This window comes from Chrysoperla carnea, chromosome 3, assembly GCF_905475395.1.
Source record: "Chrysoperla carnea chromosome 3, inChrCarn1.1, whole genome shotgun sequence".
NCBI classification, from domain to species: Eukaryota; Metazoa; Arthropoda; class Insecta; order Neuroptera; family Chrysopidae; genus Chrysoperla; species Chrysoperla carnea.
In genome coordinates this window covers 23,952,394-23,973,291 of record NC_058339.1, presented here as the reverse complement: position 1 = coordinate 23,973,291, position 20,898 = coordinate 23,952,394, and the positions used below count along the sequence as shown (strand labels likewise).

General features: G+C 28.7%; 1 protein-coding gene across 6 annotated transcripts in view; it reads left to right on the top strand.

The window, feature by feature from the left end:
* The window catches only part of LOC123296735 (rho GTPase-activating protein 23), a 216,762-nt gene that overhangs the window by 3,452 nt on the left and 192,412 nt on the right, over nucleotides 1–20,898 (top strand). For all 6 annotated transcript variants that reach the window (XM_044878345.1, XM_044878347.1, XM_044878348.1 and 3 more), the window contains exon 2: nucleotides 2,668–2,790. In XM_044878345.1, the coding sequence (XP_044734280.1) occupies nucleotides 2,677–2,790 (114 nt within the window). In that variant the 5' untranslated portion in view covers nucleotides 2,668–2,676. The remainder of the gene's footprint in view (nucleotides 1–2,667; nucleotides 2,791–20,898) is intronic.

The window sequence follows — 20,898 nt, the reverse complement described above, 5'->3', positions numbered from 1 at the left end:
TGAAAAACATTTAAAAAAATTATTTCATTGGTTTTTGTCAAATCCCTACTTTTTATATTTTTATTATATTTTTGCAAGAAAACATTAGATTATTACTTATTAGTAAAAAACAAATTACATCACAAAAGGCGTGTCTTTAATTTAACGTAAACCAATATAAAACCAATGAAATAATTTTTTTACATGTTTTTCAAAAGAATATAATCGAATGTTTTCTTGCAAAAATATAATAAAAATATAAAAAGTAGGGATTTGACAAAAACCAATGAAATAATTTTTTTAAATGTTTTTCAAAATAATATAATCGAATGAAATCACTTGATATCCCTTCTTAAGTTGAATATTCTTAAATGAAATTTACTAATATCTACTGATTATCATTGGCTGCTGGTTATCGAATGATATTCAGTGAATGAACAAATTTATCAATTTTTGTCATACCTGTAGCGCCCAAATTAGGGCTCAGATCCAAAATTGGTAAATAACTTTTTCCTTCGTCTTTATGAGCTTATTCTGTAGGCCCACGATCTGCAGTCAATAACAGAACACCGTGTATATACGACATTTTAACCAGGGACATTGCATATACTACTCCCTACTACATACTACAAAATCATTCAAAAAACTTACCGGAATCTTGCAATCCGATATTTCAAATGGTTGTACTTTATCTTTTGGGTATCATAAAATTTTATAGTGAGTTTTGTTTCAAATCATAAAATCGAAAATAATTGAAGGAATAAATGTAAATTTCAAAATCTTAAATCTAAATTTATTTGAGCAATTAACCATTTATTGAAATTGTTAATGATGAGAAATTTCGTTGAAACGAGAGGTCAACTGAAATATGAATCCCCGCTTACACCAAAATAATTATTGATCTTGATCTTGATATAAACAAATACCTAAAAATGAGTAAAAAAACTAAATGTGCCTAAAATCGAGTTTAAGGTAGTACCAGCATGAAATCACTTTTCGACAGATTTGGCCGAATTTTTTTTCTCGGGTTTATAATAGCTTTATTTATGAATTCCTAAAATTTCATAATTTTTGACCGTTTAGATCGCGAGATATTTAAAGACAAAGTTCGCGATTTTGAGGGTCATGTCCCATTTAAAGCATGTAAAATGTCCGGTATCTCCAACTATTTTTTATGATATTATTATATATTGAAGAAAAAGTAGAAAAAAATGTTTATACAATAAAATTCTAAAAAAAAAATTTAGAAATTAATTTTCACTTTCGAGATATTAATTTTGACGTAAATTGATCGAAATTGGGACGTTGGCATAATTATTTCCCATTTTAAACGGTCAAAATTTCTGAAACTTTGGGAATTAATAGTAAGCATTATTAAATTCTTAAATTTAATTTTTCGTTAAATTCTGTCGAAAAAAAAATTGTACCATTGCTTTAACATAGAAACTGCAAATACCATGCTGGAACTACGTTAAATCTGATTTTTGATAAATACAAGTTTCCATATATGTCGAAATGTCGAAGTACCCCTTTGAAAAAATCGAGAATAATGCAAAAAAAAAATTTGTTTTAGAATTTGATGAAACTTGGTGAATTGGGTAATTTTGATCCAAAAAGTATAAAAATTCGGTTAATTTAATGATTGGATGCAGAGTTTCTGAGATATCGCAATATTTGGATCGATTTTAGTCCGTGTCTCAAAAACTATTCAACCAGTCATCAAATGCACCCGATTTTTGTACTTTTTGGGTCAAAATTACCTTATATAATGAGTTTTATCGAAATTGGAGATAGAAAAAATTATTCGATTTTTCGCAATTTTTTTTAAAGGGTGCCCCTTTGAAAAAATCGAGAAAATCGGAACAAAAATTTTGTTTTGGAATTTGTTGAAATTCAGTGGATGGGGTAATTTTGATCCAAAAAGTATAAAAATCGGGTTAATTTAATGATTGGACCTATAGAAAGTTACAATGTCGGCGAGTATCATGGGCAAAACTTCATTTTCAAAAAAGTTAAAATCCATAAAATTTTGAACAAAAGGAAGGATAAGTGAGGGTTATAACGTGATAGTCTTTGTTTTAAAAAGGAGAAATTGCCCAGCAAAGCGGGGTGGGTATCTGCTAATGTTATAGTAAATGTCAAATTAAAAATATTGCAAAATAACAATTAATAAAACTTAATGCATTAAAAATTGTGAAAATAAGAAATCAAATTGTACAAATATTATTTTTTAAATGTTAATTATCATAATTATTTATTTAAATTTGTTAGACAATAATATTAAATTTTCAATGTAAGCTATAAATGCAATCCATACAATTTTATAAATGCAATCCATACAATTATATTAATAAAATACTGTATTGTTACCATAAAAACGCCTCTCATAAAACTCATGCACGGTACGAATAGATTTGGTCTAAATATAAAGATAAAATTTCAAGAAAAAAATTTGCAAAAAGTTGCAATTTATAAGATGTTATTGATTTATGTATTTTATTCGTTGAAACATGATACTACTATATTTCATCGTTAACAAGCAAAGAAGAGTTTCTGAGTATGTTAGCTTATGTTGCCTGGTGCATGCATCTTTATAAATAGTTTATTACAGTTGTACTCTCTACTCTACTCTACTCTACTCTTTACTTTTTTATATTTTATATTAAAAACATGATTTCAATGTTACAGGAGATTCCGATGGCAGACGATGAAGATGCTGCCAAGGAAACGGTGGCAAACTCCTCCCCAGCGGAACCGCAAACTCCTAAAACATCATTACAACAACATGCACGATCAACAACATCAGCTCAGGTTTGTGTTTGTTTTTATAAAAAAAAATATTATACTTTACTTATTATTCATTAATGAATTACAGTTTTTTCTGCATAATTGTTTATTAATTAAGTAAATTTTTTTTAATTACTACAGTATAATTTAATTAAAATCTTAAACACATTTTACATTTATTTTTTATTATTTATGCTTAAACCAGGTGGTCCAAGTTATAACAGCAGGACTTCAGAAAATTGTAGATCACTTATAGTCGAGAAAACGCCCTTTCCTAGATACAGGGTGTGAAGGGTGTAATTTTGGGAAAAAATGATATTTTTGTGAGTATTAACGAATCGGGTGCTTTGAAAAATTAAAATTTTGGTACAGATCCTTCATGATTTAAAGCTAGCTTATAGTGCTAAATTACGAAAACGCGGTGGAGATTTGGACGTGATATAAATCTGTTTCGAAAAAAATCTTTTATGCCACTGATTTTATCGGAAATGAAAGAATACTTTAACTTAAGATTATTGAATTGGCAATGAAGTCAGTGGCGTGAGAGATTTTTTCGAAACTGGGTTATTTAATGCCCATACCTCCATCGCTAGTTTTCGTAATTTATGACCACAGCTTTAAATCAAGAAGGAACCTTAGGTCATACTATGTTCCAAATTTCCAATTTTTCAACCAGCCGTTCTGGCAATACTCATAAAAATGGCATTTTTTCCAAAATTTCAACATTTTGTATCTAGCTAGAAAAGGAGGTTTATCCGATTAAAAGTGTATTAAGAAATTAGCATTATTTTAACGTTATTCACCATTTGCTGAAGTCTTGGTGTTATAACTTGGATCACCCTGTATTTCAGTGCTGTATAGCTTGTCCAACATAGCTCGTTATCGCGCAACTTGAGAAAATCTTAGGCAATACCGCGAATTTTTTGGCCTTTTTCATTTTTAGAGTCTTTTAAAAGATCTTTTTCCTTAAACTTCCTTCCGCTTCAAATCAATTACCCTTTAAACCATATAGTTTTCTGAAGCGAAAGCAAAATGCTGCATATGTCAATACACTCAGCAAAGAATTATTTCCAAATTTCGCAAAAATATGGTCAAGGAGTTATTTTACGGGTATGCAACCTGAAATAAAGAATCAAAATGAAATCGAAAGATAATAAAAAATATTACAATTTAAAAAAAATTTAATCACGTGGGACAAAATGGCATAAAATGGTAGCTATTTTAAAAAATTCACTAAATCTGGAATTTTGGCTGAAAATTGTATCTGAAAGTTGTATGTATTAAAACCTAGTTTTGTTATTAGCTTCATTAAAATCAGTCAAATATTTTTCAAGTTATAGTCAAATGAATTGTTTTACCATATATATGTATACATATCTACATAACTTGGGGACGCCCCCCCCCCCCCCCATATGTGATGAGTCTCCTCTTTCGAAAATAAAATAATATTGGTAAAATTTCTGAAAAAATATGCCATTTTTGACGCCATTTTGTTGGTTAGACATGTTGTACCACTTAGGAAAAGTAAAAAATTTCAAAAAATACTTATTTTGATGTGAAAAGAAAAACCCCGAGGTTTTGCTGCCCGAACTTGTAATCCATATAAAAGCCTTTTATTCCTTAATTTTATCCCACTAAAGAATAATTGCAAACTACCAGGATTTTTCAAAACTGCAATTATTTTGATTATTATTGAGTGCCGAATGTGCTTTTATATAAATGTTTAATGATTTTGCTATTTGATACTATATCAAACATTTGGTGGTATTATACACGTGTATGTTATATGTGATTCTATGTACTTACTTATAATACATCATACACTTATAATACTATACAGTATTTGTTATGGTGGTGTACCGTTAACTTACACAGGTCACCGTCTCATTTGCCCTGGTGCTCCACTGAACCCCGGGGCCCAGACAACAAATACATGTATATGTAAGAACGTAATCAGCTTGTATATAATACATTTTTAATCAAAACAATTATGTATTATTATATATTTCTGCAAAATCACTTCTGTGCATTACCGCATGTCCATTCAATAATTTAACCTATATTTATATGGTGTGTTGAACATATTGTTAAATAGTAAGCGTAAATCAATGAATTTATAGTCTTTATACTTAATTTAAAGCAAACTAATATACAGGGTGAACTATTTTTAACCGACTTCAAAGAAAAAAGGAGGAGGTTATCAATTCGACTGTATTTTTTTTTAATGTTTGTTACCTCAGAACTTTTGCTTTGGTGAACCGATTTTGATGATTCTTTATCTATTTGAAAGCTAGTGTTTCCCGTGTGGTCCCATTTCATTTTGATCGAGCTTTGATAACGCCATCCATGAGAAAGTCATAAAAGTCTTAAATATTCATTAAGTATGCACGACAAGAGGACGAATAATTCAATATCACGTCAACCGATTTCGCTGATAATTTTTTTAGTGATAAATTAGTTAGTGCACTTCAGGTTCACTAAAAATCACAAAATAAAAAAAACTTTTAACAAAAAGAAAACCGACTTCAAAAGAAAAACTTTTCCAAAAAAAATTAAAATGCACTAAAAAGTAAAAAAATAACGATGACATAAGGTAGTTAAAATTATTGTTATTTTTGGAGTCGGTGTCAGCAAAGCTAATGTAGCAAACTGTTCTGTCAGAGTTATTTCCTTGGCTGACACCGACTCCAAAAATAACAATAATTTTAACTACATTATATTATCGTTATTTTTTTACTTTTTAGTGCATTTTCAGTTTTTCTTTTGAAGTCGGTTTTCTTTTTGTTTTTTTTAATAATATATTATGGCTATATTTTAATATAATAAGCTCGCTTTGTAGTTAGGCAATCAAAAAATTACTTAAACAAAAGTTGTAAAGATTGATGTGGGACATCATGTTCTGACATCAGATTGGACCTAATTCGTTGGGTTGCTTTAATAGTCAATTTATTCCCAAAAGTTAAGAGATAGAATAACAGTTTAAATTAGAAAGTTGATCCTCATAAAAACATAGTTATTCGGGGAGATTCGTTTCACCTATAAGTTATATTTTAATAACTTTTGATCAGCGATTATTAATCTTCATACAATTGCAGCTCCAGTTCATTATGCTTAGCTCTACTATGCTTAGTCCGTCCGCTTAGCCCACCTGTGACTTATTAGACCTACCTCTTTTAGCTCGCTGTGCTCCCATGCAGCTCCAGTTCATAAATAGTCATACTATGCTTGGTCCTGCTAACTCCTCCAGCTAAACACGTACTTTACGTGGCCTTCGGCCGTGAAGCTTGCTGCGTTCACAATTGGACCTAATTCATTTTAATTTTTTGGTGCGAACCCTAATTTTTTATAAAATAATGTAAAGCTCATGTTATTAAAGACTACCGCGCTATATCTCCCCCCTTTGTTCACAATTTCATGGGTTTTAATTTTTTGGAGCAGCGCCCTGGCAATTTAACAATCTATAGGTAAAAATTTTTTTAATGTTTTAAAGTAGTATACTCAAAAAAAACGTATGTCCATAAAAAATGTCATCTCCTTGCCTTACCCCTTGTGTGGGAGGGGGTCTTTTTAATAGTTACAAATACAGAAAAACAAAAACCACGAAAATCGGTCGAGCCGTTTTCGAGTTATTAGTGTTCGAGCAAGCCCGACTTTTTTTTTTTATATATTAAGATTTGAGTTTTCATACCAAGATTTTTTTCATTTATGTAATAATATTGCCTACCTATATCTAAAAGTAAATAATAACATTGCATGAAAACTGGAGTTAATAATAAAATAAAATGATATGAAGTTATATGTATTTCCGATAGCAGCGCTGAATTCGGTTCTGCATACAACGAATAGAATGATTATAAAGCATAAAAATCCACAAGTTATTGATTAATCTTTATAATGCTGTATTACCCAACTACCTTTATAATAACATACACATACAATTACTTTCTTTCGATTGGATAATATTTACAACGTCTTTATTAAATTTATCAATCAAATAACATCCATCTAGCTTTAAGTGTTTTAAACAGTTAGTAAATATTGGTATTTGTAAATGATTGATATCATGAGCAAGAAACAAATAATACCAAAACTAAATCTAATACTAATCTATCACCATTCTTAGAAGATTATTTCAGTAAATAGAATATTTCAAAAGAATTGGCAAAAACAGATAATTAAAAGAAATATGTTGATACTAGAGTGATACCCACCCGCTTCGCTGGGTTTAAAAGTAAAGATTGATAAAAATTGCTCTCGCTTATCCTCTTTCTATAACACTCGAAAAAATGGCAAGGATTGTTTTACAGAGGAAAATATATGTATGGTTTTCTATTTTTTTAAATGTATAATAGTCGTAATTATTCATTGAGTATATCAGAAAAGATGGCCGTGAAATATTTATATTGACTATTTTTACAGAAATCTGTAATTTATGGTAATGTCAAATTAAATTAATTTTTCAATTTTTTATTTATTTTTTATTAATATATCTTTATAAATTATACCTCATGTGTTATTCTGAAGTATGAGTTATATTGCTGTACAGTTTCAGTAAAAACCAATCGCTAGTTTTAGCGTGAAAGCGTAACAAACAAACATGCTTACTTTCGCATTTATAATAAATAGAGAGAGTCCCATCAAATTATATGAAATTTCATATGATTTACTGAAATTTTGGATGTAGGAATGTAACCCATGCCAATTTTTTATTTTTTGCCTCTAGAATAAAAATTTCGACTTTGGTAGAAAATTTTGCCCCGTTAATTTTAGCGCCGAGTGTTTATCAAAAGTAGTTAGGTATCAATTAAAATAATCTACACATTAAATTCTTTAAACATGAATACGAAAAATATTGCAGAACATTGAACTAAATAAATCTTTTAAGCTTCATTATAATATATTGAATGGGTTTTTTCGTGTAGCTATTTGTGCTAAAACATAGTACATAGTGGTACTATGCGTGGGGCAGAGAATTGTGCGATTTTGAAAACCCAATAAAAAGAAATCACATAAATTTCTGCAAATTGTCTTTTTACCATATTGTGTTTTTAAGCAAATTTTATTGTGTTTTTAATTAATCCAATATTTTTAATTAAGTAAATTGTGTTGGAAATCAGTTAGTTTTCCTTTCCTATTCAATCACACTAGAATGGTGGATGGTACCCTAGCATTACGATTATGCAAGAATGGCTCCGACAAGAAGTGGTTCAAATCCTACACTGGTAACGTTAATCATTTCATGTCATTTTGTTGGAATTAAAACTTATAAAGAACTACATTTGCTAAATTAACTGAATTTACTTAAAAACAAAACAGGCTTTACATAACTTATAGTTAATTTTTATCAGTATTTAATTTCTTTATATAGTTGAAGATGGTATAGATATAATTTCGAAATATTAATGGAATTTATTTTTAGAGTATTTTCAAAATCGCACTCTTTTCTATCCCACTCTGTACAAACTTAGCATGTGAAAAAAGTTTTTTTAATAAAAAGATATTTTTGTGTTGTTGCCAAGTATTATATTTGATCGGCATCGGACGATGATCGATTATTGTAATAAAAATATATAATATGTATATTTTAATAAAAAATATAAAATGTGTATAAATTGTCATGTTCTTACCAAGTTGTGTTCAATTTATGTCATCAATCAATCGATCGATATGTTTTCTTTATACCCAAAAATATTATTTGTCATACTAATGAACAAAATTTATAACTATTATCAATAAAATGTGTAAACTCTGTGTAACAAAAAATGCACGGGTTACATATTGTACTATTTGCAATAAGTGCATTTTTTGTGACACAGAGTGTACACATTTTAATACTCAAAAGTTTATACAGACATGTCTCAAAATAAAATTGATATTTGAACGACTGAATCAATTAATCCGAGGGGCGTTGTATGTGTACGAGTTTAACAATCGAAAGTTTGACAAAAAATCGTTTCTTGATTTTTTCGATATTTGGCTGAATTAAAAATTCTATTTATAACGTTTTATTGAAATCCCTAGTTTTATTCAATCCTTGCATGTCTCTTTAAATAATTTGATAACCCTTTTAAAATTTTAAGAATTCATTTAAACTAAATATAAGACTTTTCTGTTTGCAAAGTTGTTGCGGCTATCACAGGACACTGGCTAGGCGGCAAGCATGCTGAACGCTTAGGCCTGGCAGTGTATTACTTGAGCCAGCCTCTCTTTGACGACCTCTCCGACCTAAAGTCAGTCGACGTCAATTCCCTCCATCTGTTCTTAAACAGCTCCAAATGGTTCATGGAGTAGTGGCCGAGGATGGGCCAACCCTTTCACGGTACCACAACGGACCCTATGGTCTAAGTGTGTCCCACCCGAGGACAGCCACTCTAACCTAACCTAACCTAAATATAGGACAAAATCAAGCTTTTTACTGAAAGTTGCTACCCTGATCATACTTTCTTAAGCCTATTAAATTAAAACAGGTATTTCGATAAGGGATCCAACACGCCACTTGACGTCTTTAATTAATTGTTTTGTTAAATTTTATATCAAGAATTTAATGAATATTAACATGTATGCTCGTCGCATGTATTATAATTATTGCCTTATTCGTTACAGAATGTACAAAGAGATTCATATCGCAAATTAAGTTTATAATAAATGGTTTGTTGATTTTTATTTTCGGTTACAAAGTGTTTACTACAGCTTCAGCTACAGTAGAGCCAGATAGAGCAGGTAGATAATTAAACCTCTTCATTGATGATAATATTAACAGTTATACGATTGTGAATTGTGGGCTGGTAAAGAGGTGTTATTCATACAAATGTTTCATCTAAATGACATAATCTGTTTTTACAATCAATAATATAATATGTTGTTTTTTTTTTTGCTCGTATACATTTTAAATTGCAAATGCGGAAATTAAGTATTAACAATATTCTAATTCTTATTTTGTTAATTCTATATTTTGTACCGTAGGCAATGTTTAATGAATTTTTATACCATGTATATATGAAATATACCAAGGTATACTAAGTTTAGTCCCAAGTTTGTAATGCTTAAAAATATTGATGTTATAAATAGGTGTTCAAAAAATCACCTAATTAGATACCTGTCGTCAGTCTCTCGTCTGTCTGTCCGTCTGTCATCATGATTACTCATAAACAAAAAGAGATATTAAGCTGAAATTTTTATAGCTTGCTTAGGGCGTAAAAAGTGAGGACAAGTTCGTAAATGAGCAACATAGGTCAATTGGGTCTTGGCTCCGTAGGACCCATCTTTAAACCGTTAGAGATAGAACAAATGTTTAAATGTAAAAAATGTTCCTTATAAAAAAATAAACAATTTTTGTTTGAAACATTTTTTCGTAGACATCATTGTTTACACGTGCGACCGCAAATTATGCGCAAATTGTATAGTATGTATGTTATTGCTATATCAGTTATAGATGTGTGACATGTATGTATGTATAATGTGACAGAGTAATCAACTCTGTCTATATATGGTATTTCAACAATTAACTCAGTCAATTCCTTGTTTTCACTTGTTTTATATTATTATTTATTCATGAATTTAAAAAGATTCATTCGAATGTGATTTTTTTATGTTTGGCATTTGAAGAGATCTAAAAAGTATGATTCAAATAGCATATCTAGGCTTTTAAGTAAGTGTAACACAATTTAGATTGTTAACAAAAGTTTCCATTCAAAGCAAAAAATTGCGATGATTTTCAAAATCGATTCAGTTTGGAAAAGACATAACATATAATTTTAACATACCAATAATTACTATGGAAATGAATGGTCAAATAAATTTGGCTCAATTCATTTCGAAAAGTGAAATGGTAAAATAATTAGGTAATTCAAAAGAACAAAGTCAACTCAAATATTTCAATTTCAATTAAAATATTTTCAAAAATTTGTCCCAAAAAATGACAGCTCTCTAAGTATCCTTTTCATCTCATATGTTGTCCTTGACCATCGCTTTGATGTTGATTTAAGAAGGAGTGTTATAAGTTTAAAGTGACATCGTATTCCTTAAACGGTCGAACCGACTTGATTGAGAATATTTTATAGTTAAGTTTCCAAAAATCGGTTTACAAAAAATAAATCGCATTTGTCGGTGGTTTTTTCAATTTTGTTTTCACTTGTTGGGGAGATTATTGAAATTTTTGAACTGATCATATTCTCCTGAATTACTTTAATACTTTTATAGTATACCAAAATTAATAAACGAAAGTAAATTTGAAACTTTTTTTTTAATGATTTCCGTGTATATCATTAATTTAATATGTTTAATCATTCATGAGCTATTAACAAATTTTTTTAAATATAATTTTGTTTTAAAGATATTATTACATGATGATCTAAGTTAAAATTGCGAATGTTTCCTCAGTACATGTGGTATGTGAACACAGCTACAGTTACAATATTTTAACAGAAGCAATAAAGATATTGATTGATATCTGTATTCAAGGTATTTTTTGACTCCAAGTATACGTGTTAAAATGAAATCGTTACTAAAAATTTAAAATTTTATTTATCAATCGTCTTTGTTCGTTTAGGAAAATGGCTTTCTGTGGAACTTTTTCTAATCCCAAAAAGTTACAACAGAATAAAACTAGACACGCATACACACACTCACATACAACCACACACAGTAGTCATATACTATAACTATAATATATGTGTAGCTTGTGTAAAATTTTGTGGCCGTGAGAGCTTTTGATCAGAACGATCGGAATAAAATTTTGGGGGCGGTTTGAAAAGTTTCACAGAAAGCAATATTCCTGCCTAATCGTGCGGGGTCCCGTAGCAAAGTCATCGGTTTTTGGTATATGAGCCCTTTTTTGGCTTTGATAGTTCTTTGGTAGTTAGATTTTTATTATTGGTGAATAATTTAATGATTCCTATTTTTTTTTTTTTTAAATTTCGATTATACTTAGAAAGTATTCAGTAATTTAATTACTATACAATTTGCTCTTTTAATTTTTCCGGTAGTAATAATCCACGATATAATGTACGAATTGTATGAAGTGATGATGATATCAATAATATTTAAAATTAATGATTTGTTTAGATTATTGTAAATTTCACACTGTAGAGATCAAGGTTCAACTGAATTTAATAATATATTTGGTTCTGTCTCTGTTATTACTATCATTACCTCTATATAAACATTTCTAGTAGAAAAAATTTCTGTTAATCACTTTCAAACTTATTTTGAATGTACTAGTACATTAAATAATTAAATAAGCCGAAAAATACCATCATATGTGGAAAAGTTGTGGAACAGCTCCGATTTAAAAAATTTTTTTTGTACGTGTTCCTTAGATCTTTAGGAACATAACCTCGGCATTACAAAGAAAACTGAGAAAATTATTGTAGTTTTCCCATCCCCAAAGCACTCCAAATAGTAACAGTGAGAACAAAACAAATTTTCTCCTCGAAATTCGCCTCCTGAGGATTTTTGAGTTCGCTGATCATGAATTCAAAGTTAAAGAGCTACTGAATACGGTTGCAATCCCATTAAATTATCTCTGGAAGTGACAGAGATAACAAATTAATTAAATTCAAAATTTTACCTCAGAAATCGTCTCGTAAGGAGCTTTTAGGTTCTCTGTTCACAAATCAAAGATCAAAAAGCAACTGAGGATGGTTGCAACCCCATTAAAACTACCCCTAGAAGTGCCAATGATATAAAAATTTTGAAAATTCTGAATTTCACCTCAGAAATTGTCTCTGTGGTTTTCGGACACGCTGATCATGAATTTGAAGTCAAAAAGCAACTGAATCTGGTTGCAATGCCATTAAAACTACCCCTGGAAGTGACAGAGATAAAAATTTACTATTTCAAAATTTTTCGTCAATTATCTTAAAACTGTTTTCGATATTAAAAAATATTATTATTTCATCTTATCATTTGGGAGAGAGTTCATAATTTTTTTATTTTGATTTTACTTGGATTACATCAAATCAAAAAAATTTTTTAAATCAAAGTTGAAAAAGAAATATTCAAATCTTTTTACTATTGATATTTAAATTATAAAGATGTCGCGTGAGTGTGCCATAACCAACAAAGCTTTTAAATAATAAAATACGTTGCCAAAATATTACATAGCACAACACAAAAAACTCATTGTTATTTATTAAAAATTTTTTATGATTCATATTTTATGAGATTTTCATTTGAATTTGATATAAAACATATTGTGAATATAAATTAATTATGATTAACAATAATTGAAATTAAAAATATTGTTTTGTTTCATTTTTATTAATTTTTTTTGTAATCAAACAAATTAAGATAAATTTTATTATCATAGCCTTTATCAAATATTGCAACACCATTGTTTATATAAGCAACTGATAATCATGTTCGAAGACTTTGATGATTATTCTAAAAATTTAATTCCATGTGTGTGAAATTTTTATGAATGATTTTTTTGGGAGCCATTTTTGGACTTAAGTGTATTAAGGAGATCAGTGTGCGGTTTTGGAGTAGTCTGAAATGTATTTTTTGTTTTTCTGGAATGTTTCACAAAACCAATTAAATGTTTGGATGCAGAGTTTCTGAGATATCGCAATATTTGGATCGATTTTAGTCCGTATCTCAAAAACTATTCGACCAGTCAACAAATGCACCCGATTTTTGTATTTTGTAATTTGATGACACTCAGTGGATGGGGGTAATTTTGACCCAAAAAGTATAAAAATCAGGTTAATTTAATGATTGAATGCAGAGTTTCTAAGATATCGCAATATTTGGATCGATTTTAGTCCGTATCTCAAAAACTATTCGACCAGTCAACAAATGCACCCGATTTTTGTATTTTTTGGGTCAAAATTACCTTATATACTGAGTTTTATCCAAATTGGAAGTAAAAATATTTTTTCGATTTTTTGAAATTTTTTGAATGCTTTAAAAAAATCGAGAGAAACGCAAAAAAAAAATTTGATTTGGAATTTGATGTAACTCGGTGTATGGAGTAATTTTGATCCAATAAGTATAAAAATCAAGTTACGATCTAAAATAGTGTCAATTTGACCTCCAACTTATTTCGTAAATATCTCTTACACATGAAATCATAACCTTGGTAAAATTTTTCAAGTCAAATTTGAATTTAATGACTTTTGGACCAGAAAATGTTAAAGAATAATTATTATAAGTAATAAAACATTACATTACCTACAACAACCGTTCATAAATATTTTATTAGGTATTTGAAGTAAAGTTTTTCATATAATTAAATATATCAGTTACCTACAACAAAGCTCATCTTTCATAATAACTATAACTAACTTAACTGTTTACCTTGATTATATTATTAAACATTAAAACATTCAAGGTCACTGTATCTGTAATAACAAACCACAAATAAAAATATATGATGGGATGTCATTTCAAAACTAGCCATTGTTAAATGTTCCAATACATTAACATTACTTTATAGTCTAGTTATACTTAAAATAGTATTGTTATTATTACAGCTTAAAGTAGGCATGGGCGAATTATTTTAAGTCGAAGTCGCACCATTGTTATAACTTTATTGTGTGTCTCTTTTTGCAAGTCCGCTTTGCTCATAGAGGAGGAAGCAAGACGGGTATACGACTCTTCTACCTATCTCAGTTTCTCTAATAGTAATGAGATTAATAAATAAAAATGTTGTCTCTCTGTCTTATACGTATTTTTGGTTGTCACTGGTTAGGGTATCACTGTCTTACTCGTGTTCTAGTTACAGAAGTCTGAGTGTCGTCTCTAAGCCACGTTTGCCTATGCCTGGCTTAAAGGTACTTACTATTGCCCAAACTAAAATATATACTAGCTCGATTCTTGAGGAATTCCGCAGTGCGGTATCCGGGGCTAAAAACATGCTAGAGATTATAATATATAAGTGATAAATATCAACACTTTTTATTTATAGGCAATTTTATTACAGATATGATATACAAATTACATACTGAACAAAATTAAATCTTAATATTATTTCCCTAGCCTGCTTTTTCCTAAGCGCTACTTTTTTTAGCCCGTGAATCTTATTTTTCGTCAATACCCAGCACGATAAGGTTTAAATCATAGAAATTGATAATGGATGATTATAAGGAAGATCTTGCGATTTGACAGAAAATACGCCAGAGAAATAATTATATAAGATTATACAAGTTTAATGCTTTTGTTCCTGTTTAATGTTGTTCAGGGGACTAACTCGAAAATTCGAATTTTTATACCATGTAAATATGAAATATATCAAGGTATACTAAGTTTAGTCCCAAGTTTGTAACGCTTAAAAATATTGATACTACGAACAAAATTATGGTACAGTTGTTCATAATTAGTCCATTTTCGATTATTCGTCTGTCTTTCTGTGAACACGATAACTAAAAAAAACAGAGATATCAAGCTGAAAGCAAGCTTTTATAGCATGCTTAGGACATAAAAAGTGAGGCCGAGTTCGTAAAAGAGCAAAAGTCAATTGGGTCTTGGGTCCGTAGGACCCATCTTGTAAACCGTTTGAGTTAGAACAAAATTTTAAATGCAAAAAAAGTTCCTTAAAAAAATAAACATCTTTTGTTTGAAACATTTTTTCGTAAACATCGCTTTTTATCCGCGAGGGTGCAAATTTTATAGTATGTATTATATAGGAATATCATTTGTATGTGTGTGGCTATCGAAGAGTGGATATGTTGTTTTACTTACGTGACGTTAATAAACAAACGATTGCGACATCAACACTATTTAACGAGCGTAATTACTTTTAAAAAACTAACCGGCTAAAAAACATCAATTTGCTTAACAGCTTATGAGTAATTATTTGACTTATAATATGGTCGAGTTTAGCCAAATCGCTGACTATAAAAGAATAATCGCCAACTAATGAAAGGTAATTTTAAACGGCCTTTTCTCAAAATGTGCCTTTAATAACGGTGTTCAAATAAAATCTCGAATAATAATTAGAAAATATTTCGTGATAAAATTATCTTTCTTTATTATCTTGAAAATACTTGGTCTATTTTACAATTTAGAACGAGGATAATTTCTGAATTCAAATATTAGTCAAAATCATCAAACGAAGAAGGTCATTGAAGTGTTTTAAAATGAAGTGTAAATGAAATAAGTGTAATTACTTTTTAATATCTTTTTTTAACGTTTATTTTGATTAATTTCTACAAAAAAAAATACCTTATCGAAAATTAATTTATTATTATTATATTTTTTTTTGTAAATCACAAAAAAAGATGCTTTCTAATTTGGCATGTGTGTAATTATCTACGCAACTCAACACACACAGTTCATATTCTCTATTTCAAATAAACGGAATAACGTGTACTTTAGAACCTTCTTTAACGAGTCAGCCATGCTTTCTAAATTGAACTTGAAGATGTTCCCAAAAAAAATGAAAGTATAAAAAAATATTTGAGACTTATGTTTCAAATTTTTAGGGCGGATTCTGTTAGAAATTGGGAAAATGATTAAAATTAAAAAATATTATAGTTTTTGAAATATTGATGCCTAAAGAGTTATACAAATCACTTATACAAGAAACTAGATTGATACCCGCCCGTTTCACTGGACTTAAAAGTAAAAACCACCGCTTTATAGCCTCCACCCTCTCTTGATATACACAGTTTTCAATTTTTTTTAAATGTAAAATAGTCATAATTCATTGAGTGTATCAGAATAGTTGGCCATGATTTGTTTGGCATTCACCATTTTAAATTTTTACAGGACTATTTAATTTATGGTTCAGAATGATGATCATAGATCTGATCCATCTATAATCATCATTTTGAACGATAAATTAAAGATTTCTGTAAAATTTTAAAAAATGGTTCCTTAAAAACACTTCATTATAGGATTTATTTATCCAGTCCAATTCGCTCCGAGCGTGAATTTCGTTTCCATGACAACGATACACTACTTTAATTATAGAATTAATGGATGCATATATAATTGTGTGGATTGCATTGAAAACTTACATTTAAAATTTAATATTCTTGTTTCACAAATTTAAATAAATAATTACGATAATTAACATTTGAAAAATAATATTTGTACAATTTGATTTCTTATTTTCACAATTTTTAATGCATTAAGTTTAATTAATTAGTGTTTTTCAATCATTTTAATTTGACAGTTTCTATATCATTAACATGTAAATAATTGCAAATTAGTCATAACAGCCCACTTTATCTCCAAAATTTTTCACTTAAAGCGCTGGCATCGATTTTATTATCCCCACCATGACTACGCACACAACGAATAGCCCAGAGAAATATGACAATAAAAAAGTCGCGAAAAACGTCTTTTTTGAAATTATTATAGTGTTATTTTAAAATTTGTTCAATTACTTGTTTAGTTCTTATAAAATTTGTTCAATAATAAAAGTTTATCTCTGAGTGAAGGTACAAAACTTCGTACATGCTAAAAATTTGATCCAAAAGGACTCTATTGCAATACTTTTCCAGTTGTTTCTGTAATTTACACAATAAACAAATGCTAATGTACAATTCTGTTTAAGTGTTCACTTCATGGATAATTTTCTATAGATACCTAATAATATTTTGATGCGAGTTCAATTTTATACACAAACGTAACAAATACACGTTTGTTCATCAATCAATGCCTATTTTATTTTTGATGATTTGTGTAAAAAAAAAACCGGTTCTATTATTAATATTTTTCTTCATTTATTTTTCAATTTTTTTTAAGTATTCCGTAACAAAATTTCCAAAATAGATTTGATATGCAATTGTGATTTGATCTATATGAATACATTCTTTACTTTTATAAAGACAAGAACAATAAGAAAAAAATTTTTGCTGTCTTTATCATTGCATTTAATTGGATAAATTTATTAATTGATTTGGTTAATTATCTCGAAAATTAGGCCTCAGATCGAAATTTGGTATATAACTTTTTCGTTCGTCTTTGTAAGCTTAATTAGGAAGTCAAAAGTTCTGCAGTCAACTATAGAACACCTTGTATATTATATAACATCGTCGAAAGTCCATCTGAAATTAGTTTGGTACTGCTTTTTTGTTAGTCTCATTTTTTGTTATAACAATACATTTCAGATCCCTATGCTACAGAAAGGAATTTTTTAGATGGCGTAAAAACTTATCGAATGAATTATGTAACAAAAAAAAAGGATGCAGTGCATTAATCGGTGTAATCTGACTTCGTTCAAAAATTATTTTCTTCGAAAAATGTGAAATAATCTTGTTTGCTCAAATTTTAAATGCTCATATTTATAATCTAAGAATATAACTAACCTACGGAGAAAGAAACAAATGTGATTGAAGGAATAATAATTTCACAAAAAAAAAAGTGTACACTTGACGGACGATGCATCCATCTATCCATCAAATACAAATTGAATGGATTACGTACTGTTGTGTAATGTATTCATTCTTCATTCTAAAATGTTAAATTGCTATTTAACTGTAGTAATAAAGTTATAAAATTAGGGCACATCTTATTATAATTTTTTTATTTTTAAATTAACTGTCAAATATTGTAATTTTTTTTAACAGAAAATATTCACTATGTGAATAGGTCATGCAAAATTTGGTCGTCGCCCACAAATATTAATCACCTCAATTTGTTAAAATATATGATTTTTTTTTTTTTGCTTAAGCTATTTATAAATTGTTCATAATTTATTGCTTTGCGTACCCTATGTCGAATACTTCTTTCTTCGAAGCCAAATTTGTAACGGTTATTGTATTCAACGTGCAAATTGACAAATTGATATTGTGTTTGAAAATTAGTAAGTGGCTTTAAGTAATTAATTAGTGCCTAATTTCTTACCAACTCCATTTAATGCTAGTAAGGGCCTTGGAATTTTTTAACTGTAACAAGAAGACATCTCATTTTCGGACCTACATTCATGTAACTTTTTATTCTTCGGTTGTCATCTGGAATCACCTCGCGAACATGAGCGAATTTGGGACACCCGTTATAATAACTAAGGTAAAAGTTTTACAAAAACTACAGTAGTCTTTATAAATTAATTCGATTGAATCCTTTGTATAACTGTAATGTTGGCGGTTTGTCTTATTTATTCCAAATTTGTATTTAAACACAGACGATATAAGTTAAAGATAAAACTATAAAAGTGATATTTTGTGTGAAATGAATATAGCGGCATTATTACGTTGCGAATGGCCCATAGCGTTATACACATTCATATTATTTATTATACGTTAATTTGTGTTTATCATCCGTCAACAAAATTCTAATTAAAAATTGACTCGGATCTTTAAAATGTTAACATAATTTATACAATAATATAAAATAATTAGCTTTGATGTGTATATAGTTTATGTACAAGTTGGCGCCTCTAATTTTTGTGATATTGTATAAGTTTATGGTATGAAAATGGTAATAACTAGCAGACCCGGCCATGCTTTGCTGTGGCAAAGGTTCTTGTTATATTACATTGTAGTAAACTATTCAAGGGGAACAGTAATAGGACAGCAGTCATGAAGACCAGCATACTTTTTTATATAGATACCATTTATAAAAAAACATGGCGACTTCCATGACTGATTTTGATCACTGAAAAATTAAAAAAGTAAAAACAATTGAATATTACTGTATTTCGTTTATTACAAAATAAATTTAGGTTATACCTTAGTCTCAGCAACACGTGGTGGTTATGCTATTATATTGTAGCTTATATGAAACGTTTGTATTTTTAACATACCGCCATCTATTGAATAATTTCTCAATCCATTCAGCAGATATCGCCATCTATTAGAATCGTTTGGACCTAACAGATAATTGAGACTGTCAAATAAATAGAAATAATTTGCATTAAGATATTATTGCGACTATAAATTGAGAAGCTAACACCAAAAATTGAAAAAGTAAGAAAAATTGCATTTTTTGGCTAAAAATACTACTTGTGCCTTAAAAATCGTATATGACAGGACACTCAGTATTGAAAGTTTATAAATATGTTGCATGTCATCAAATACTAATTGAAATAATAAAATAAACATATCAAAAATATCATTTGTATCATCATTATTTTATATTAAATTTTTTTTAAACAATAATTTTACATTGTTGATGATTCAATTATTACTAAATAAATTCTATTTCACACATACTAACTAACTAATAGTAAAATATTTAATTTAACAACTTATACTTTTAATATCAATATAACATTAGTTTGTTTACTTCATTGTGTTCCGATTCCAACATAAATTTCTTAGCCAAGTGTTGGCTTTATTTGAATTTTTAAATTGAGTATTTAACAAAATTTTTCGCTTCACGAAAGTGCCGCTGGTTCGATTCAACCAATAATTTGGAGGAGAATGTAGGAGGCATAGGAATATAAAGGTCTAACTCCTTGGTGAATGTTATTTGTAAGTAGAAATTTGAAACATTTTATAAATTAAAATATAAACATATGATGAATTATAAAAACATAAATCATACAAATTATTATATTAATGAGCAGGGCAAAAAATTTCCAACTTAATGAAGTAGGAGTTTTATTTTTAAATATCATTAATTAAAAATTTATGTTTGACAATTTAATTGAATTCTTCTGCAATTAACTACAACTTTATCATTATTTAATATTATAAGTATGACTCAAGCTTTCAGGATTTTGTATGTAAGTTTGATTCTGTTCTTTTGACCATGGCTTGTCGTTTAAACGAAAGTTAAATATTGATTGAATTCTCAGAAAAGTCAAGCAAAATACAAAAATACGTGCTCCGATTGTTTAAAATTCAAAAAAATATTTGTTCAGGAATTTGGAGCTATTTTTGAGCCTTACAGTAATACTTTCCTGCCACCACCATTTCCAAAAAAATACAGAATTTCAGTTATTTGAAAAAGGTAATTTGTACCGAAATTTCGAACCGTTTAAAGGTATCTTTTAACATTTTTTAAAAACCAATTTAATAAGGTTTGAATAATCACGGATTCACCTTTTTTGACAGGTTGACCAATGTCACAAATTTAGAATATTTATACGTAATATTTTCACTAATACGAGGGAAGTTCATTTTATATAATTTTGATGCGGATTCTTAAATAAATATGATTTCATTTTTCTGTTACCTTCGAAATGACAATTAAAATTGCACGCTATATAATAATTTTGAAATATTTAAGGATTTATCA